Consider the following 23,633-nt stretch of genomic DNA (forward strand, 5'->3'; position numbering starts at 1 on the left):
CTGCAGCTGCGAGCGTTGCGAGCTTCCCCGAAGAGAACCATGGAAGGCTATCACAATTGCTGCGGTGACTCATTTCGTAGAGACCTCGAAGTGCCGCTTCAACACCTCCTCGGCGCCGTTGTGACTAAACGCGATCGGCGGACCAACTATTGTTACTGAACACACCACCGCCGATATGGTCTCTCTGCAGCAAGAAGAGCTTCTCTACCAAAAGGGTGCTTTGCGGTACGTGGGCCCCAGGATTCGTCACAGTCTACTGCCACTCGTGGCGACTACAGGACGCAAGACAATGGACAACCGACGACCACGATGCGGGGGTCAGCTAGGGGAACCAACGCACCTTTCAAGGCGTAAGCCCCGAGTTCTGCGAAGCCCGTCTCACCTCGGAGGGGGCAGTGAAACCTGTGCAGAATGTGCGTGTGTAAACCCCCTACCCCCTTCCCTCAAAGGCGGGCCGGCCACGAGGTCTTTCTACACTAACTGGTCGAACGTTTCCCTCCCCTAGTGATCTAGGGAACGCGGAGTGTTTATGCAGCTGTTTGTCACTGCTAGTGCGTGTTTGTGAGTGTGCTCGACATCGTGCTCGTGAGCTGTGTGCTCGGAAGCTGTGTCCTGTATGCTCGTCTTGCGTGCTCCATTTGGGAGCCACGCTAGACTGTCGAATGTATCTCTTGTTTAAAATATAAATACTGTAAATAAACCCTGCTCGCCTAGTCTTGTCACCCCCCCCCCCCGCAAGTTCCTCCCTACGAGCCAACAGCAACTCCGACAACTGGATGTCAGCGGCGGGATCGTCTTCGTCTACATCTTCGTCCTTTCGCGCTGCAACAAGATTATGAGCATATGAGCCGGGCGAGGGAGAGCGAAAGCGATTCATCATATTATGTGCAGTTAATTTATAGTCTCAGTGAAACTATCCATACAAATACTTTCATGTTCTTATTTTTTATTTCGCATATTTATTCTCTATGAATATGAATACTCAAGCGTTTGTCTTTTTGGACACCAAACTGCCATAGCTATTTGCTGCTTCTTGAGGAGAAAAAGAAAATGAGAGCTTCTAACACGAACAAAAAATATGTGTAACGAAGCAACGAGACGTATCGCATTGGTGCGACTAGGGGCGCGACCACAGCCACAAATGAGGTTCGGAAGAACGACCGGATCTAGACACTGTACGCACCTTGGGCAAACCAAACGCCCTGTGAAATCGCCAGATGTCTGACGTAGGAGCAGAATGGAATACTGCTGCAACAGAAGCAAGACAATGACAAAGAAGTGAACATTAACACATGCACACTCCGCTAAGTTTACGTTCTCTTCTCTGAGTTTATGTTGTCTTTTGTGTACACGTTTTGCTGGCGCTGGACCAGTATTCCAAGATGGCGAACACACAAGCTTGGATTGAGACACCTGTAGGCGCAGACTACTGCAGGTATCCGAGCCCGAAACGTATACCGCAGTTTCCTGTTCAATTGAAACCCCATAGTATCAATGGCATAAATACCCCAAGCCCTCTGACAGCGGCTCCGCAAATGGTACCGATACTGCCGCGAGCTACCTGGCGTGTAAACTGTAAGCATTTGACGGTTTCCTTTGGTTACTCAATGGGTCGCTCCAATTTTGCGGCTTAGAATTTCTGCATCGGTGTCTGAATGCAGGATATTTATTATAGCTCCTCAGTTAAGTACAGAAGTCTCGAATTACTTCTTGCGTCACAAGCCAGTAATTTGGAAAGCGACACTGTTATTGGGAGAAGCCGATACGATTTTTTTATAATGAAACCGTTTTGGGTAGCTTCTTTCCTATCTATGGCGGATAACAAGCATTACTGCGATGAAAAACCGCCTCCACCTTGCGAATTGCTCCAGAAGTGATTTTTCATAGTATTGACCTGCGTTGGAAGCTGTCAATTTATTTGATCTATAACTGCAATCTCTTAGCCTCCTGGTTAGCTCAGATGGTACACCACCCAGTAGGGCGGAGGTCTCGAGTTCGATACCTATATCAGGACGATCTTCTTTTATTGCGACAGAAATTATATGGACCCTCCAAGCGCATTTCCACCGTCAGCGTCGCCATGGCTGTGAGGCTCCGTATGAAGTCCAAGGGCGACAACACCGTCGCCACGAGCCCTATGCTGTATGTGCGAGTTAAGGCTTGGGAGGGGAGCCGAGGATCGCGGCTGAATCTCGCCCACGTGAAAGCGACAACATCGGGCAGGAAGCGCGTAGTCTCTTGCCGTGCGCGAGGCACCCGACGTTACGAGGCACCGGGGGTTGGGGAGGGGGGGGGGCGGCGTTCTACTCTGGCTGCGATTGCGCATGTGTGCGGTCGCCCAGTTGTATCTTGAGAGCGATCTGCGTTATGGGCACAGTCTAGGTGCGTCGAGCACTCGCTGCTATGTGCGTGCTGTGTGTTCTCGGCGACCACTTTTCGTCGATGCAATAGACAGCACGAATGTCACTTTGCTGCCTGCTGCCGCCACGTTTCCTCACGCTAGCATTTTGACAGGGAGTTTGTGCGCTCATCGAGTTAGATCTGTTCATGTTTGCTTGTGTGCGCGTGACACTATGGTTGTTTATTTAATTAGCGTGCCGACGTTTATATGTTTATACGGTCGATAAAACTGCTACCCTTGCTTCATATTGCTGTCCACTAATTTGCTATTGCAATTGACGGTTCGGCTTTCGGGAGGAACTCCGACTTTTAACGTGACAACGTTAAGGAGCTCGTGTCGCAGAAAAGCCGGTGTCGTCGGCGTTCGTGACGTTGGCCGTGAGCGCTAAACTCCAGAAGGGACTACATAAATAAAAAAAACAACTTGCAAGATGGGCTGGGTGGGAATCGTGCCAGGGTCTCCGGAGTGGGAGACGGAGACGCTACCACTCAGTCACGAGTTTTTTTTCTTTTTTTTTATTACCGGCTTGGCAAAAGAAAGTACAATGTGAATATTACATGGCCATAAAAAACAACTAGACAATGCCGGATCAGTGTGGTGTGATAAGAACGATGTAGGCTAGTCACTTTGTCCAAAGCACTTAGCCAATCAGGAGGATCACTCTGTGCAGAGAAAAATTCGCGTATATATAACGCACTTTCAATGAAGTATTCATGTGCTGGGGCCTGAACAATGCGCTCATGTCTAATATCCATACGTGTTCGCCACACACTGTGCATGCACAGAAGCATTAACAGATCCACAGGCCCTCCCTCTGGTTCCGCGCATGGCAGGAAGCGTATCACGAAAGCACTTAACGGCAATTCCTTTCTAAAGCTACGTTTTAGAATATCCCACAAAAACACTGCGTCATGGCAGTCCAAAAAGATATGCTCATGCCTCTCCGGTTTTTTGCATATAAAGCAATTCATAGACCAAGGTACAAAAATGCCTTTGCTTTGCAGGCACGCTTTCACTGGGAGAGTGCCTGTATGTTTGAAAAAAGAAAGATTTAACAGAAGCTCTTACCGGCATTCATTTAACACTCTTAAGAACATCTCGTTCTGAACCTAAAACAAATACTGTACGATACAATGGTACAGCCAAGAATACATCAACAAGATCTTTATACAACTTCTTACTGGTAACAGCGGCCAGATATTCACTAGAAAATCTTGCTTTTAGTATTTGGAAAGACGCGACCACTTCACGCAAAAAAGCACTTAAAGGCATTGGCCCCGTATACATGGACGACACTACACAATCAGGCAATGAATCGCGCAGTCTAACTTGAATCATTGTTCTCAGAAAAGCATCCTTTTGATCACGCAAAAAAAGAAACTTGCTTACAATCTGTTTGAGGAACAAATGTGACAACCCCAGCCCACCATTCAACACTCTAAGGAACAGATTACTACGATTGTACGTTCCCATGTTGAGGCCCAAATAAACATCGCAAATGCTCTATGCAGCGTTTGCACAGACATCCTCGTCAGACATAACGCTTGCATCAGATAAAAGATTTTGGCGACTAAAAACAAATTACACAGGGTGGCTCTTGCAAACATTGAAAATTTTTGCCCTCCCCATTTCCCGGTGTGGGTTTCCATTCGAACTACTTCATTGTCCCAATATTCTTTGCTATCTCGATAATGTTCGAGGGGGACACCTAGGTAGGTGCCTGGAGTTACCGCCCATTGCATGTTACAAAAAGTCTCAGGCTTGTATTGCCAATTCTCACGCCAAAAACCAAGACACTTGTTCCAGTTAATAGCACTTCCACTTGCAGTAAAAAATTTTACAGCCTCTTGTACAACTGCTTTAACACTGTCATGGTCAGTACAAACACTGCTACATCCTCAGCGTATGCTAAAACTCGAACTTCAGTTTTATGAAAAGTGTAACCCCGTGTGTTTGGGCTCTTCAGCAGCCGCAAACAAAAGGGCTCGAGGTAGAGTGCGAAAAGAAAGGGGGATAAAGGGCAGCCTTGTCTCACAGACGATTCCACAGGAATACCATCACTTAACTGCCTATTAATTATCAGCTTCGCAATACAACCATTGTACATCATTTTAACACCTTCTGTAATAACGGTTCCAACATTGATATGTAAGTACACGTGTCAATATGGTCTAGGATCGAGAACAGAACTTCGTGTACGACTTTTTTCGAGCGCCTTGTGCAGATCTAATTGCAACATGGCCACGCGCCCATACATTCCGTCAGAGCATTCAAGGACAGTTCTAGCTGTGTGAACATTGGTAAAGATTGTCCTGCCTTTTATGCCACATGTCTGATGTGGCCCTACAAGTGACTTAATAAAACTTTGAAGGCGTCGAGCTAAAATCTTCATGAATATGTTATAGTCCACGTTTGTTAGACTGATGGGACGGTATGATTCAACAGACTGTAACTTAATCGGATCATTCGTTTTAGGAATTAGTACTACGTGGGAGGCTCGGGAGGATGGAGGACTTGGTTTCATTTCATAGAATTCGCTAATCAGCCTTTCAAGTGCGACTGCCATTTCTGTTCTAAAGACTTTATATAGAGATGCACCGAGACCGTCTGGCCCAGGAGACTTGTTTGAACTAAGCTCCAGAATTGCTGATTCAATTTCCTCAGCCGTAATACTGGCTTCTAGAGCGTGAAAAAAGGTCATCCTCTAATCTCAGCATCAGCGATAGGAAATCTGTTCTGAAGTAGTCAGTGTTCGGTGTATTAAGGCTGAATATATCTCTGTAATGTTCGACGAATGCCTGCTTGATTAATTCTCTTCGATTTGTGATTTCGTTTTGATAGCATATTTCCGTTATCTCTTTCGACAGAGCGTGCCTTTTTTATCACTGAGCGTGCGTTTGGTGGGCGTCTCTCCGAACCGCAGTTTTTCGTTACGTGCCCTTATGACTGCGCCTCGGTACATTTCTTCGTCTATTGCCTCGAGCTTAGCTTTAGTCACTTTAATTTCTTTTGTGAACAATCCCGGCTCGTAGCACTCCGCACTTAGCATAAAATCTAGGGCACTCTGCAGCTCTTTAACTCGTTGTTTTTCTTTTCGCCGAAGCGCACATGATCTATCAATAGCGGCTATTTTAATATCACATTTGGACTACTCCCATACTTGCATAAAACTTCCGGAGTTACTTCGCAGCATGTTCGCTATATAATCCTTCACTTTAGTCACGTACTCTTCATCTTCCAGTAATTTATCGTTAAACTTCCACAGTTCGATGGTTCAAAGTGGGACAAAAGCACCTCTAGTGAATGCGGTGTTGCCTTAGAAACGTGCCGTAGAAAGTTATACTGCGGTGTATCTCAGGAATCCATCATCATCATCATCATCATCATCATCATCATCAGCAGCAGCAGCAGCAGCAGCAGCAGCAGCAGCAGCAGCAGCAGCCTGGTTACGCCCACTGCAGGGCAAAGGCCTCTCCCATTCTTCTCCAACAACCCCGGTCATGTACTAATTTTGGCCATGCCGTCCCTGCAAACTTCTTAATCTCATCCGCCCACCTAACTTTCTGCCGCCCCCTGCTACGCTTCTCTTCCCTTGGGATCCAGTCCGTAACCCTTAATGACCATCGGTTATCTTCCCTCCTCATTACATATCCTGCCCATGCCCATTTCTTTTCCTTGATTTCAACTAAGATGTCATTAACTCGCGTTTGTTCCCTCACCCAATCCGCTCTTTTCTTATCTCTTAACGCTACACCTATCATTCTTCTTTCCATAGCTCGTTGAGGCGTCCTCAATTTGAGTAGAACCCTTTTCGTAAGCCTCCAGGTTTCTGCCCCGTAGGTGAGTACTTGTAAGACACAGCTATTATATACTTTTCTCTTGAGGGATAATGGCAACCTGCTGTTCATGGTTTGAGAATTCCTGCCGAACGCACCCCAGCCCATTCTTCTTCTTCTGATTATTTCCGTCTCATGATCCGGATCCGCCGAAACTACCTGCCCTAAGTAGATGTATTCCCTTACGACTTCCAGTGCCTCACTGCCTATTGTAAATTGCTGTTCTCTTCAGAGACTGTTAAACATTACTTTAGTTTTCTGCAGATTAATTTTTAGACCCACTCTTCTGCTTTGCCTCCCCAGGTCAGTGAGCATGCATTGCAATTGGTCCCCTGAGTTACTAAGCAAGGCAATATCATCAGCGAATCGCAAGTTACTAAGGTATTCTCCATTAACTTTTATCCCCAATTCTTCCCAATCCAGGTCTCTGAATACCTCTTGCAAACACACTGTGAATAGCATTGGAGAGATCGTATCTCCCTGCCTGACGCCTTTCTTTATTGGGACTTTGTTGCTTGCGTTATGGAGGACTACGGTGGCTGTGGAGCCGCTATAAATATCTTTCAGTATTTTTACATACGGCTCGTCTACACCCTGATTCCGTAATGCCTCCATGACTGCTGAGGTTTCGACAGAATCAAACGCTTTCTCGTAATCAATGAAAGCTAATAAGGGTTGGTTATATTCTGCACATTTCTCTATCACCTGACTGATAGTGTGAATATGATCTATTGTTGAGTAGCCTTTACGGAATCTTGCCTGGTCCTTTGCAGGAATTATGAGTATCTAAATTACAGAAGTCGCAGTTACACGAGTAGCGAAGTACGCTTCCGCTACATTTATTCTGCGCTCTGCGTACACGCAGAGCCATCTTGCGGCAAACACAGAAGACCCCCTCCTTGCAATGTACGGCGCGGGTCGGACACGTGGCGCGCCACTCACCCCATGATCGCGTCCGCCTTCATGGCGCGTTGCGGCCCGGCTGTCCGTGCCGATCGCGAAGTTGGGCTCTCGTAGATCGTTTGAGTGGGCTGTGCGAACGGGGTGCGATAACGCTATCGCGTTCCACTCTTGAAGGCGAACCTTAAGCGACTTCCAATTTTTTTTCAACTTCGAAGCTTTCTCTCGGGTAACGTTGTTTTGGGATTCCAAGATAGATACCTTTGTACAAAGACAACACAAGGCCACAAGAATTCACATAGATTTCTTCCCCATGAAATGAAAGCCGTGCAGATTTCTTCAGCAAATTTGGTTACTCATGCCATTTCGTGACTATAGAGGAAGTATGTTTAAATGTATGGCCACTTACAAGCCGTCAATCTCACACTCTGCAAAGCGTGCATTTGTACGCTGCTGTTAAGTAAAGTTTGGACGTTTATGAAACCGCTAATTTGACAATATTACTAATGACGAAATTTTCAATCCATGAAAATTTGACTACCTACTGCAAATATCTTTCACGTAATTATTACATTATCTCGGCAAATATACCTAAAGCTTTTCTGTTGCGTCGGCTTGCGATTTGGCCACAACACGATAAGCCAATATTAGTTCTAAGAGTTAAGAATAGAGTTCTAAGCACATGGAAAAATCGTCAGGTCTTTAATATTACCTGTTAACAACGATGCTTTTGTTATCCGTACGCAACATGTTTTTCCCCGACTATACGCCACTAATGCCTCTGAAGATTTGTTTGAAACAATGCTTACGGCGTGTGGTTGGTTCTTCTGGTTCTTCTGTCACTTCTGTCGTAGCCGTTGTCGTTGTCGCTAATTCCGGATCTAAGCCTGAACGGCACAGGTACTTGTTGAGCGAAACTTGTTTGACTGCAGGGCACCATAGTCTTGCGCACCGAAATTCGTCATCTGCATTTAGTCCAGAACTTGCGTTGTAAGAGAGGCCTAGCCTAGGGGAGGGAGAGAGGAAGGGGAGTAGGCGTACATCAGGCACCAGCCCACCCCTCACCTACCTCGTCCCGCCCCAATCAATCAATCAATCAATCAATCAATCAATCAATCAATCAATCAATCAATCAATCAATCAATCAATCAATCAATCAACCGTTTTTATTTTGTTTTGTTAGCTTGAAAAAGAAAGCATAGGACTAAACGCTGTGGGGTACAGCTTGACGAGCGTCCTTCCCCCTTATACAGTTGGTAGCAGAGCAGTGCAGAACATAAAAAAAATGCGGCACTTGCAAAGAAAATAATGCTTGCATCGAAATGTAGTTTCAAGCAAAAGGAATACCCGTATACAAAAATACTTGTATTACAAACATATATATATATATATATATATATATATATATATATATATATATATATGTGTGTGTGTGTGTATTATGCACATGCATATGCACATAGATCTATATACATATATATATAGATATACATATATATATATATATATATATATATGTATATATATATATATATATATACAGGTTTTACGCTAGCGCGCATGCGTTACTGCAATGTAAGCGAAACAAAGATCATAGACAAGACTAGTTGCATATCTGGTGTAACAGAGAAAAAAACAGTCTTGTTGCATGGTTTGGATTACACAACGGATCAAATTCTTCGTCTGGGGGTTTATTAGGCAGAATGGGCATAGCGTATGTTAATGACTGCTTGTCGTAATTGGTTCGAGGTCTACGGGTATGTCATTTTTCTTTATGCATAGTATCACGAATGCTACGGTTTATGTACAGATCTGCTAGAGAAAACACAATAGATTCATTAGACGTCAAATATGGCTTGTAGTTCAAAATTAAACGATAATTGTATAGAAAGAATACAGGTAAAATCTCAAACTTTACCCACAAGTTTTTCGTAAAACATGAGCAAAGAACATTAGCAATGTATCGCACTGCTCTTTTTTGAAGCAAATGCAATTTGGTGAGGCTTGCCTTGCTAGTGGTGCGCCAAACGGGGTTGTGGTGTTGTAAAACTGAAAACACTAGAGCATCGTAAAGTAATATTTTAATTTTAGTAGGAAGAAAACATTTCAAACCTGTTATTGTTCACACAGTAGAAGACATATTTTTACTGATTTGTTTCTCATGATTGTTCCAGCTTACGTATTTAGAGAATGTTGCACCTAATGTAGAGACCGTGTTAACAATTTCTATATTATTTGTACCTATTTTCATTTTTATTGAACTTCGTAAGTTTTTGCCTCTTTGCATATGAACAACTTCCTTCTTGCTCGCATTTATTCGTAAACAGTTTGCATCAGTCCACTCTTTAATATCTCTTTGCGCTTTGTTCACTTGAAGCTCTAGTTCAGGCTCCGATGTAGCAGTAATAAACATTAATGTGCCATCTGCATCAGAAATAAATTTCGCCAGTTCTGAACTTTTTGGCATGTAGATTACATAGATTATGAACCGGAGTGGCCCAAGGATGCTCCCTAGCGGCACTCCTACTCTATAACCTGAAGATTGGACTTTTCCTTTTCTATCTCTACATATTGTGCTCGATGCCATAAGTAGGATTCAAAGAACTCTAAGGCTATGCCACGGATACCATAAGCATGGAGCTTAGCGAGTAAAATTTTATGATTCAGAAGATCAAATGCTTTGGAGAAACCTACATATGTTCCCATAATTAACTTTTTATTGTTGAACGCTTGCAGAATAGTTTCTTTTTTATTTAAGAGAGCTGCCTGTGTGGGAAGATGCTTCCTGAAACCTTGTTAGTAATTGCCTAGCAAATTATTTTTGTCAAGATATGATATTACTTTATTATGAACTATTTTTTCAATGCCTTTCGAGAATACTGGTAAGGTCGAAATTGGACAATAATTGCCTTTAAATTTTGTGACCTTTTTTAAACACCGGCTGTGCTCGAGCTATTTGTATGTCTTTCGGAAATTGGCCAGACTCGGCCAGGAAATTCGCCAGGAAATTGGCTAAGTATGGATAGCTGGGCTAGTTGGTTGTGATTGGCATTATGAAACATCGTTCGAGCGCACAATTGAACACGGACAAGAAGAGGACAACACAAACGCCGGACTTCAATAAATTTTCTTCACGGAAAACAGAAACGGAAACAGAAAATCTATCACTAAGGCCATGATTTCTCCGTGGAACCCAGCCTTCTCCAGTCGCCTTAGCTGGGCGTCGACGCTCTCACGAACTTGATGTTCGCAGGACTTCTCTAGAGCAGAGTGGATGCAGTTCTTTGCTATAGCTCTCTTTACGAGCTTGGAGTGGGCCGATTGAGTGGGGAGAAGGTTGGGTTCCACGGAGAAGTAACCTCGGTGGTAGAGAGCCAGACTCGAGAGGCAAAAGGTGGTGGGAGGCGCAGACGGAAAAAAAGACGCACGCCCGCTACAGCGCCCTGTCGTAGTGCCCTATTGGCACCAGGATTCGCACCGCCTCAAGAAGGTTGGCGACAGGTGCGGGGTGCGTGTTGGGTTTTCTGCACCGGAAAAGCTGGGACGAATGTGTCGCCTAGTAAACGAAACCAAGAAGAAGCCAGCCTGCAAAATAAAGCACCCCAAAGCCCTTGTGGAATGTGACGTTGGTGTTCTGTATAGTATTCTCCTCGCCTGTGGGAAATGCTATATTGGCTAAACCGGGCGCTGTCTGAATGAACGCCTGCTAGAGCATCGCAGGAAAGCTACTTCACTAAGTGGTGCTTGTTATTTAGCCGATCACATTCGCCGTCGCTCGCAAAAGCCAGCATGCAAGGCGTTTTTCGAACGAACACGTGTGATGTGCAAATTCTGCAATCAGGAAAACCGAGAAATTTTTGAAGCATTTTGTATCTCTAGTGAAAACAATTACTGCGTCAGTGCGCCTTCTGTTGGGCTCGGGAAAAAATGAACTTGATTATCTCAGGGCAAACGTGTGTGTCGATTCAGCTAGGTGATGCGTGAGATGAGCAAGATGGTACTTGAGTGATGGGAAAGAAGATTTTATCACCTTTTTTCAATTTTTCACTTTTATTTTTCTTCTTTTCACTTTTTCTTTTGGTTTCGACGCCTCTGATGATTGTCGCCTGTACCAAAGAAAAAAAATTTTGGAGTGTTCCGGTGCACTGACAACGCCCCCCTCTCTCCCCTCCCCCCTCTCCTGTGTACATAAAGCCCTGCTTCCCGTCAACAAAATTTTGTTGAAATCCGGCGTCTGTGTTGTCCTCGTCTCGCCAGTGTTCAATTGTGCGCTGGAGCGATGTTTCAAAATGACAGAATAAGGTTATAAATGTAAGTAAGAACAAGACAAATGCTGTCGATGACTTGCTTTACAGGCCTTATTTGAATGCCATCTGTGTCCTGTGATTTACTGTTCTTGAGTGAAGTTATAGAAGAAAAAAACTTCGGTACAGTTAGAGGGAGTTACCTTCACGATTTCGCTAAAAGCACTGAAAGACGGAAGGGGATAGATGGGATAGGAAGCAGCAGCGGCGTAGACGTAGAGCATCCGTCTCGCTTGCAAGAGGACCGTGGTTCGAATCCTGGTGCCACGCATTTTTCCACCGGATTTAAAAAAGAAGAAATCCGCTGTTGATAAAATTGCATAAGCAGGCCTGGAGTGTGGCCTGATCCTGGTGAACAGCACTGGTAACGCACTCCCTCACCAGAGCAGGATTGGCCACCCTGGGGCAGTACTTGGCCACAACCTCTAATATAAATAGAACTACCAAACCCCGGCCCTCAGTCCCTATCAACTGCGAAGCAACTGACCGCGGCGGCGGTCAGACCTGTGACGCAGCAGAGGGTGATAAGAATGTCTGGTTCCTGACAGGCAGCCTAGAACGCTAGAACGTTATCTAGTTAGGCGAGTCTAGCAGTGCTATTGGAGGAATTAGAGGTCAGTAAATCGGATATAATAGGGCTCAGTGAAGTCAGGAAGACAAAAGAAGCATATGCAGTGCTAAAAAGCGGGCACGTCCTGTGCTACTGGGTGTTAGCGGAGAGACGAGAACTGTGAGTCCGATTCCTGATTAATAAGGATATAGGTGGTAACATAGATGAATTCCATCGCATTAACGAGAGGGTGGCAGGTCTTGTTGTGAAACTTGATAAGATGAACAAGGTCGTCCAGGTCTACGCCCCTACATTCAATCAGGATGACCAGGGAGTCGAAAGCTTCTATGCAGCAATGGAATCGGCGATCGGTAAAGTGAAACCAAATACACTATATTAATTGGCGATTTCAAAGCCATGGCAAGCGAGAAGCAGGATGGAGACAAGTCAGTGGTGGATTATGGCGTAGGTTCTGGGAAAAGCAGGGGAGAGTTATTAGTTGAGCTTGCAGAGCGGAATAAACTGCGGATAATGAAAACCTTCCTCCGTAAGCGCGATAACCGAAAGTGGAAGTGGAGGAGCCCGAATGGCGACACTAGAAATTAAATAGACCTCATACTCTGCGCTAACCCTGGCATCATACAAGATGTGGACGTGCTCGGCAAGGTGCGCTTCAGTGACCATGGGCTGGTAAGATATCGAATTAGCTGAGACCTGAGGAGAGAATGGCATAAACTGGTGCATAAGAAGCCGATCAATGGGTTCGCTGTGCGAGGGAAAATAGAGGAATTTGAGATCAATCTACGGGCGGGTATTCGGCTTTAACTCAGAGAGAGGACCACAGTGTTTAAACAATGAACCACAATCGGATGGGCATCTATAAGCAGTGCGCAATAGAAGTCGGTGGTAACTTCCTTAGACAATACCGGTAAGCTATCGCCGGAAGCGAAAGATCTGATTGAGAAACGCCAATGTATGAAAGCGTCTAACCCTACAGCTAAAACAAAAGTGGCCCAACTTTCCAGGTTAAGAGGAAGCTTTAGCTCGAGTGCTCCTATCTAAATACATGTAAAAGGTGAATTCGTTTTTCTCGGCAACCACGGCACCAAATTTGACGAGGTTTGTTGCATTTAAAAGAAAAACTTGAAATATAGTGACTGTTGGTTTCGAATTTATGAGTTAGGTCGTCAATCTTTTATTAAAAATTGGCGAAAATAAAAATTTTCACAAAACGAAACTATCAAGTGTACAACTCTGTAACTCAACCACTAAGAATGACAATACGATTCTGTGAATCGCATCTAAAAGTACATCCATAGCGGACAAAATTGATATGTTACACATGAATATAAAAAAATTTAATCATAGGGAAATACAACTTTTGTAAAACCGTTGTAACCAACGTAACAAATTCATGTAAGATGTAAGATGGCATATTGAATTTGTCTGCTTTGAATGATCTAATGGATGCCGTTTACAGAACCGCGATATCAGTTCTTGATGCATAGCTATCAATTTGTAAACTTCGTGCTTCTATTTTTTTCAAACGGTCAAATATTTGAAAATCATTTTAAGAAAATTCAAGCCCTAAAGCGAAATTCCGCTTGCAACAGTCACTAGAATTTAACTTTATCTTTCAAATGCAACAAATTTCATCAAAATCGGTCCAGGGGTTATCTCATAAAAACGGTTTTGCGTTTTACATGTATTTGAATAGGCCGCGTCGGAGTTGGGTCCGAGCTAAAGCTTCCTCTTAATCAACAAGCGCAACATAGCTGACAAAAGGAAGCATAATATGGATACGATTGAGCATGTTCTCAGGAACGGAGGAAGTCTAAAAGCAGTGCGGCTGCACAGCGACCTTAGTCCTTCATAAAGAAAGCAACAAAATTTCAATAAAGAAGGGCGTCAGGCAGGCAGATACGATCTCTGCAGTGCTATTCACTGTGTGTTTACAAGAGGTATTCAGAGACCTGGATTGGGAAGAATTGGGGATAAAAGTTAATGGAGAATACCTTAGTAACTTGTGATTCGCTGATGATATTGCCTTGCTTGGTAACTCAGGGGACCAATTGCAATGCATGCTCACTGACCGGGAGAGGCAAAGCAGAAGCGTGGGTCTAAAAATTAATCTGCAGAAAACTAAAGTAATGTTTAACAGTCTCGGAAGAGAACAGCAGGTTACGATAGGTAGGGAGACACTGGAAGTGGTAAGGGAATACATCCACTTAGTACAGGTAGTGAACGCGAATCCGGATCATGAAACTGAAATAATCAGGAGAGCAAGAATGGGTTCGGTTCGTTTGGCAGGCATTCTCAGATCATGAACAGCAGGTTGCCATTATCCCTCAGGAGAAAAGTGTATAACAGCTATGTCTTACGAGTACTCTCCTACGGAGCAGAAACTTGGAGGCTTACGAAAAGGGTTCTACTTAAATTGAGGACAACGCAACGTGCAACGGAAAGAAGAATGATGGGTGTAACGTTAAGGGATCAGAAGAGATGGAGGGAACAAACGCGAGTTAATGATATTTTAGTTGAAATCAAGAAAAAGAAATAGGGGGCATGGGCAGGGCATGTAATCAGGAGGTAAGATAACTAGTGGTCATTAAGGGTTACGGACTGGACTCTAAGAGAAGGGCAGAGTAGCAGGGGGCGGCAGAAAATTAGGTGGGCGGATGAGATTAAGTTTGCAGGGACAACATGGCCACAATTAGCACATGACACTGGAAGTCCGAGAGTTATAGGAGAGGGCATTGCCCTGCAGTGGGCGTAGCCAGACTGATGATTATTGATGAGGATGATGAGGATCCTTTATTAGGATGATGATGATGATGAGACGGGAGGGCAAAACACCTGTGAGGTGTTAGTGTACCATGTTTTTGTTAGCATTATCCCCGTGAAAGGCGCATTTATGCTTTCCAAGAGCACTTCCATTTCATCTTTTTGGTTCACCAAGGAATGAACGTTTTTGTGAAAAAATGACAGTGATGGTCTTTTTGCCTTCACCAAGGCGTTGACATCGTTTAATAAAAAAACCACAATGTAACGTAAAACACAAGTAAAAGGAACAAACAAGAAGTTTCCCTACACGGTGTTAGATAAGTCATCCAGGTCATTCATCAGAATTGCAGCCGTCCCAACTGATTCCCGAACAAATATCTTGCCATTTATTGTCTACGCATGCCACCATTGGCAATCTTTCCTTTTCGCATTCACGGCACCAAATAGTCGCTTCATGGCAGGGCACAAATGCTCGCTTACAACAACAGGCATGTTTGATGGAAAGCCTAAGGTATCAGTAGATAGTCGTTGCTTTCTAGTCTTCTCTAAAAAGCCTCGTGATATTCATGAAAACTGATTGACAATGTTAGGGGCAGTAGTATTGCCTGATGTTTTAACGCGATAACAGATTTCAATGTCAGAGTCATTAAAGGGCATGTCTATAGCTTGTAATTTTTTGGCGACTTCTCTGGCATTTTCGTGAGGATCGTGGGGCACGGCGCTCACTTCCACATTATTCCATCTTGAGTGCTGTTCACTTTGCAAAAGTCTAGTCTCATGTTGCTTCAGCTATGCACGCAAAGTATCACGCTCATCCTTCAATTCCTTGACATTTTGTTTCAAGGTGTGATTTCCCATCTCAATTCTACCTACGGACACCTTCATTGACTCGTAGCATTCGTGCATGAAGTTCAGGCTGGTCGTTATTTCCGTGATATCATTTCTTAGATCTCTCTCAAGGCTAGAAAATCACTAAATTACTGCATTATTGTTCGCTTAAAACCCTCAAACAACTTATTCATTTATTTTGCCATGCTAAGCAGGTAGTGCGAGATTCAAACCAGCAAGATTACGCACGACGCAACAAGGAGAGAACAGGGGCAGTAATGTACAATTCAAGAAAAGTAAGCACTAAGAACAGCAGCTTCAGCTACGGCAGCAAAAAGGTGTGAAATATACAACAAACTCGATAGAAGCACCCTCACCTGTACAGCAACAGTGCAAGCGTCAAATAGGTATACACGCCGCAGCAAGGTACTGCTGCCAAAAGTGTATGATCCTGGGTCTTCGATGAGCTTATAAAGGCCACGCTGTAAGCCACGCTGGCGTAGTACGGGGCAGTCGGTGTACATGCTCCCACGAAGGAAGCAGCAAGACGGTATGGTGGCCCCGCAGTGGTCTTTCAGCAGGCTTGCTTATCGGCAATCCTGTACAGCAACAGTGCGAGTGTGAGCACGCCGCCGCAAGCTAGTGCTGCCAAATGGGGACCATCCTAGGTCTTCGATGAGCTTATAAAGGGTGGACTGTAAACCACGCAGGCGCAGTACGATGCAGTCGGTGTACGGGCTCCGACTTAGGAAACAGCAAGACGGTATGGTGGCCCCGCAGTGGTCTTTCAGCAGGCTTGGTTATCGGCAATCCTGTACAGCAACAGTGCAAGTGCCAAATAGGTATATACGCCGCCGCAAGCTGCTGCTGTCAAATGGGGATGATCCTGGGCCTTCGACTAGCTTATAAAGGGTGGACTGTAAACCACGCAGGTGACGTAGGATGCAGTCGGTGTACGGGCTCCGATGTAGGAAGCAGTAAGGTGGTATAGTGGCCCTATAGTGGTCTTTCAGCAGGCTTGGTTATGCCCAATCATTTATAGCAACAGTGCAAGTGTCAAATAAGTATACAAGCCGCCGCAAGCTGCTGCTACAAAATTGCAGCAGTTCAGGTGGGTGCCCCCGCCCTCCACGGAAAAACTGTCGCTGCCTGCATATATGCATTATAAATGTGCACTTTGTTACCTAACAGTGTCGCAGAATATCCGGTGTTGGCATTGGACGTCGTTTCGGCAAAAATATATTCAAACCACCCATACCCAGGCCTTCCATGCGGCGCAAGGAACTTACTGAACTAGTTGTATCTCTCAAGCAAAATACGTAGAAAAATCGTAAAATACGACTTGCACACAACCTACAGATATGAGAGCTCTTGGATTGTAATTTGAATATACCATAAAACATAGCTCTGTTACGAGAAAACTGTAACAAACCTATTTTCCAGCGTGTCTACAATTTAGAGACCGTCGACTGCATCCGCCATTTGCGCGCGCCGGCACGTGAATATCTTGGACAGCACGTAGCGGCACACTCGCTTCCTTGGAATACTTCCAGATGGCGCTCGCCTCCACCGCATCGCGGCCCACGCAAGAGGCCGCGTTTCTGCCAGAAAGCCCGCCTTCGTGCATAGCGTTCGCCGCGACCGTTTCCCGGTAAACATTACGGTTACATACGCTGCAGTTGCCGGTATGCGTGAGGAGCAGTCAGGGATCTGTAGAGCCGTGATAAACGAGACGGACACACGTCCTTTGGGTAACAAGGTCTAGTTTAATCTGTCAAAAGAGAGAATTCAGCGGGCGCCCGCAGCGCGCCCGAAGTAGCGAGGGCTTCAGAGAGAGAGAGAAGAAAAGATGGAAAATGAGCATAGAGAAGTGAGGTGCGTGGACCTAGTGCGAAACTAAAGCAGTAAACAAAGTAATCAGAAAAGGGAGCTCGCGCCCGACGTTCGGCACAGTGAGTCGGATCACGTGTCCGTGTGCCTGGTGTCCAACACTCGCGAAGGTCCACTTACGGGAGGCCCGCGGGACGCCCCGCGGAGTTGTTTATGGCTGCGGGGGTGCTGCTGCGCAGCTCCATCGCCGCGCCGCTACAGATTGCTCGCGACAGTATCTGCAGACATGCCGGGGATAGGTGTCGCTTCGGGCCAGCGGGTGATGCCCAATTGGGGACAAAGGTTCGTGCACTCAAAGGTTTTAACGCTTCTCTTAGGCGGAGCCGCCGAGAACCCAATTGCGGGCAAAGCCGTTGGCTTGGAAACAGACACACACAAAGACTTTTAATCAAAGTAGAAGTGTAAAATAAATGATAGAAAGAAATAGAAAGAATAAAATAAACACTCAACTAGACATCACGGCAGTAAGACACACATTTCCGGCTAGTGTGAAGCTGACTAGTGCGCGAGTCCGGGCTTGCCACGACGGCAGGGACAACAGTCTCGACGCGGCGACGGGGTGACAAGATGACGAAAGGAGTTGCGCCGGTCTCACGAAAGGTCGTGGTGTAAGTTGATTGACCGGGCGACCGGAGCGCACCAGCTCTGGCTTGGAGAGGTAAAGCAGGCGGCTTGGCGGCACGAGCAGACGGCGGCGGCGTTCTGGTCGCGCAGCTGGGTGTAGAACTCGGGCCCGTAGCCCGACTGCTCTTGTCCTGCCCACGGGCACAGAAGCTCGAACGCCGGCCTCGGGCAGCAGGCGGCACGACAGACGTGGGCGGGGTTCTGGCCGGGCAGCTGGCGTAGAACTCGGGCCCGTAGCCCGACTGGTTTAGTCCTGCCCATGGGCGCAGAACCTCACCGGCCTTGAACAGCTGGCGGCACGCTCGGGTAGACGGGCGACGCACAGGAACGGGCTGGCAGAAGGCCCCGGTCGGGTGAAGTCCTGGTGGTTCGGGTCCAGAACCCGACGGCCCGTCTTCAACTCCCGGTCCGGTGGTTGACCTCCTCCTGGCGTCGCTTCCTGGAACTCTCCCGGCGTCTCCCCTGCGTATCCCCCTTCTGCCAGCGCACCACGCTTTTTCTTGTGTTCTGGCCGGTTAGTCATTCTCCGATTGACTGCCTGATGACCCGTGGTCTTTCCTAATTGGTTCGCTTCTCTTCTTTTAGTTGCTTCTCTTGCGCCACGCGTTCACGTGCCAGACGCTCTTGGGCGTTGTTCTTTTTCTCCTTCCAGCAAGGAATTCGCCTCGGCGCGCGCACTTCTTGTCGTCTGCTCCTGTCCGTCCCGACCACCGTACTTTGTCGCGCACCACACATCACAACCAGGAGTGGAACGCAGCGACACACTCAAACTGTATACGAAACGCAGAGCATGACTTCGTGCCGTGGACTTGGGAAGGCTCCCTGACGTTGCTGTGTGACGAAATTGGGAAAAGGAGATTGAGGCGCCGAGACAGATGGAGCTTTATCAGTGGAAGCTGGCGACAGGAGGCTTGAAACAGGTGTGTTGAGGTCGGCGGTGCGACTCTCTACAAAAGGCACACGCTGGACTAAACAGTTCTCAACGGAGAGCAGTCGCAGGTGAAGGCCTGCTGCAAAAGAGTCCAAGATAGCCGATAGGCCGGGTGCAGGTTAACGGCGAGTGGAATATGAATCAGCAGAGGGAATGTTTGAAGGCATCCTACAAGAATATGAAGCCTGAGATGACGACGACGGTTCCGTAGTGGTGGTGTACCTCAGCGAAAGGGCGTGATCCAGTTGCCTGTCCGCTGACGGTGCCGCATAGATTGCGGCACCAATGCAAACGAAAGCATCGTACTTGGAAACGTCTTGCTGCAGTTTATCATAACCACTCTCACCAAAATGTAACAGGAGTCCAGCGCCTTGAGCAAATTTGGAGCAGCATATGGCACTCACAAATCTCAGCCATTCCAAAGACCAACTGTTGCCCGGACCCACAGCCACTGTATGTAGGTGTAGATGTAAAGCCTACACGGGACACCGCCTCTAGCATCCTGCTTGGAACGCTGGTTCTGGTCATGTAGCCGGCAGTTTTCTGTTGCTCTTTGTCTTTTACCTGGTTGTTTTTTTACCTTCTGTTCCAACATCTGTTAAATTGTCCGAGTAATTTCCTACTTATCCGCAATGCCTCTCTCATCACCAGGCCACGCGGCTTCCTCCTGGTCGGCTTCTGTTTTTGCTCCTGATTTGCCGCTGCAGCTTTTCTTACGCGGTAAGAAAATAAGCGTACCTGTGGATTTGGTCCCGAGTGATGACGGAGTGACTCGCATGAAGAATCCCAAGACAATTGAAACCGAACTCCGGGTGGCTTCGCCCCATTTTCAATAAATCGCAGAAGTTGGACTGGTTGACCGAAGCTTTGCTGTTCGCCAGACACGGCTTGTGTTCAGTATTTACTCGCGCGCGATGTTCTTGCGACACGTCTGGTCAGCAGTTTCATTCGTGTTCACCTTGCATGTACCAAAGGCCTAGTCCGCGGTGTCGACATAGGTCTATGCCCCGCAGAAATTTTGGAAACGCTTGCAGTGGCAGACGTGAACTCTGTGTCGTTGCGGCCGTGTCATTGATAATAAGCGCATGGCACCGAGACACTCATTGCTAGACTTGCTGGAATGAACCGCTCATCGGAAATAAGGCATGACAACTCATATGCCGAGTTAAGCCTCTATCAAATGTGTCCTTCAGTGTCTAAAATGGTGGTGATTTGGGCACTCCGTAAAACGTGGCAGGTCCAGCACACGATGCCAAATTTCTCAAGAAGGCCATAATTCAAATGACTGCCGTTCCTGAAATGAGTCATGCTGCCTTTGCAGTGGTACTCACCCTGCACATGAGCCTAAGTGGCCTGCAAGGTCAAAAGAAAAGCAAATCCTCGAAGTAATTGATATACGTCAATGCTCTCGTCGTGAGGCCATTGGAGAAATTCAGAGGAGGAATCAAAGGTATGCTGGTATAACAGCCCGTGAAACATCGTGCGTGGAAAACTCAAGCTTTCAGGCTGTGGCAGCTTCCATAGAAAAGGCACTTGGATATAATACTTCCATTATTAGCATTCGATATAATACTTGAATTAGCATTGCATACAATACTTCCTCATTTCTCGCCTTTTGATATAATTAACACGTACTTGCCCGCTGGAGAGGAATATACCCGTTATCTTTATACGTCTATTGCTTGCAGTATGATGATCATGCTAGTGGGCGATTTTAAGTTTTATCATGTATCATGAGGTTTCCTAACGGAAACTTGTGGCAATGGCTTCTTTCCAATCATTTCTCTTGCTTAAATTCTAGAGCACGTGCTTGTGTTCGGAGTCAATCACGATCTGCCCTAGATCTTGCGTTTGCTACTACGAGCATTTCTGTCACCTTCTGGAATACTGTTGCTTACAGAAGAAACAGTGATCACGTCCTTATAATTTTCGAACTGCTTGCCCTGTTAACTAGTCCAGACAGTCATGTGCGCACTTTTGGTAATCGCGCACAATTTAAGGATGCGTTCAAATGAGCTTTAAACGCTCAGGAGGGCATGGAGAGGAATATTAACGCAATGTGCCTAGGTTCTATTCTAAAACAATAAAAAAAAAGCTCAATTTGATATACAATCTACTAAGGGTGGATCATATTGTCCGAGCTGGAATTATGATTGTGTAGCTAGATTTTAGACGTCGAGAAGCTGTATGGGGAAACGTTTATACAACCAATGTGCTGCTAATTGGGCTGAATATATATATCTATATATATATATATATATATATATATATATATATATACTACATTGAGGCGAACAGTCTCAAAAGCTAAGGAGGATTATCATTCCAAGCACTACGCATATGTTTCGAAGCCTAGCAATAAGAAAGCCCTGTTAAAATTTATTCCATCCCGTAGTTATATCGGCGCCGGTGAATATCTACTCTGTAGTTCTATCAACAAAATAATTATCAGAGTCACTTCAGAAAATTGCTCAAGGACTTGCGCGACGTTTCAAACACAAACTGCCGATACGACTAAAGAAACCTCCCTCGGAAGACGACTTCGTAGAGGTAACAGCGACAGAGCTTGAGGGCATTATTAGATCATCACTGGCGGCAGCCCCAGGACCAGATGCTATTAGAACTGGAATGCTTAAGTTTTGTTTGAATATGTGCCTCCTGACCTACTCAATATAGTATATTTATCTCTAAATATGCATGGCATTCAAGAGAGTGGAGAGTAGCTAAACTTATTCCACTGTTGAAGAAAAGAGCAGCTGGACTTGACTTGGACAACATAGGACGAATTTGTCTTACTTCCAATGTCGTCAAATTATTAGAAAGGGTTGTTCGCGGCCATATAGCAAGTTTTTTGCAGGATGACAAACTTTTCAGTTCTTGTCAGATTGGATTTCGTCCTGGCCACTCCGTGTGGTGCGCCCATGTAGATTTTGAGAGCCGCATTAAACTTGCTGATCGAAAACGAGAGTAGGCAGCTTTGGTGACGCTAGATGTAGCGAAAGCATACCACTCTAGAATATTGTATTCTATTAGATAAGATAAGATAAGATTAGATATTGTAAGATTAGATAAGATTCTATTAGATAACCACTTTGATCTATGACAGATAGCGAGTTTTATTGTTATCAATGCGTTATTTCGACGTCTAAAGACAAGCAGACAACAGGTGTACCACAGGGTGCGTTCTTCTTTCTGTCTTATTTAACATTTTGCTAAGTACAATTCCATTGTCTCTGAAAGTATATGTTTATTTTTATGCGGACAATAGTCGAATTCTTACATCCGCAAATGATTTACATTCACTACACCAGTCGTTGCCGAATTAGGAATGCTGGAGTCATAGCTAGAGGTGTTATGCATTTCGCTAAATAGTGGCAAAAGTGCAGTACTAGTCTTTCTGTTAACTGCGCAGGTGGATATATCTTAACAATGCCGCCAGAAAATAATTCCTCAAGTTGACGCTATCAAGTGCCATGGTGTTATTTACAATGGCAAGCTCACATGGCGCAGTCACATTGAACATAATAAAAGAACGGCAGAACGTACCATAGCTATGCTCCGCCGGCTCAGCCACTGTTGCTCTAGAATGCGCAGGGATGCCGTACTGATGATATAGTATAAGATGCATGTTCGGCCCATGTTAGAATTCGGCTGCCCCGTTTTTCCGGCAGTCGCGCCTACAAAATTAAACGCCTCATACTTTTACAAAGGGAAGCTCTACGATTATGTGTCAGGTTACCTCGATTCGTTGCCAACACTGTTTTTTATCAAGAAGCTCATATACGCAAACTAGATTGTGCAGATTCCGCGTGCCCATGGTGCATACTTCATAAAAAAATATGGCTTTTTAAAGGACGTTGGCAATATGTATTGATCACTGAACCGTCTCAGTTTTTTGAGGTATCGTGGTCGAGGTTACACAGGCCACAGAGAATATGTGTGCAAGCGCAGTTACAACAATTGGATCTATGCACGCGTCAAGTTTTCCAATCAAATAATCCCTTACCAGGCCTCCAAATTGAGTTCGATGACATATTTCCCAATCACGCTGAACTAGTACTAAGCATAGATTTAATTATTATCTTACACGACCGTCTGTACCAGCTAGCCACTGACAATGTAATAGCTACTGACCCTTCTGTGTGCAGTGAGATGGCATGAGTGGGAATCTTCTCTGAATCACTTCAATGGTCTTATTATCTTCGCATTCCCGAATTCACACTCATATTTCAGGCAGAATTATTAGTAAATATATTAGCAATACAGAAGGTTGACCAAAATGAGCCATTAGCTGTTATTGTGACCGGCTCGCTGTCTGCATTTACAGCACTTATTGCATCTTCAAATTCAAGAATTCAACGAAAATTTTGTTCGATGGTACCTCAATAATTAAGGAAGGTTTGTTTTATTGAATACTGGGACGTCGGGGGTTGCACCTCAACGAAATGGCTGATTCACTCGCACGAGCTTCCCACAATGATCCTATCATACCTATTTTGGCGACATCAGCTTATGTCACCTCGGCTAGGTACAGAAATTTCTCTATGTCGCAAAATTCTGCAATATCCGTGGGTCTTCCGAATTC

At 45.4% G+C, this 23,633-nt stretch overlaps 1 protein-coding gene across 2 annotated transcripts in view; it reads right to left on the reverse strand.

The window, feature by feature from the left end:
• Nucleotides 1–23,633, reverse strand: part of LOC142574206 (uncharacterized) — a 120,747-nt gene that overhangs the window by 15,499 nt on the left and 81,615 nt on the right. For both annotated transcript variants that reach the window (XM_075683353.1, XM_075683352.1), the window contains exon 4: nt 7,947–8,102. In XM_075683353.1, coding sequence (XP_075539468.1) covers nt 7,947–8,102 — 156 coding nt within the window. The remainder of the gene's footprint in view (nt 1–7,946; nt 8,103–23,633) is intronic.

Source organism: Dermacentor variabilis, chromosome 3 (assembly GCF_050947875.1).
Source record: "Dermacentor variabilis isolate Ectoservices chromosome 3, ASM5094787v1, whole genome shotgun sequence".
Lineage (NCBI taxonomy): Eukaryota > Metazoa > Arthropoda > Arachnida > Ixodida > Ixodidae > Dermacentor > Dermacentor variabilis.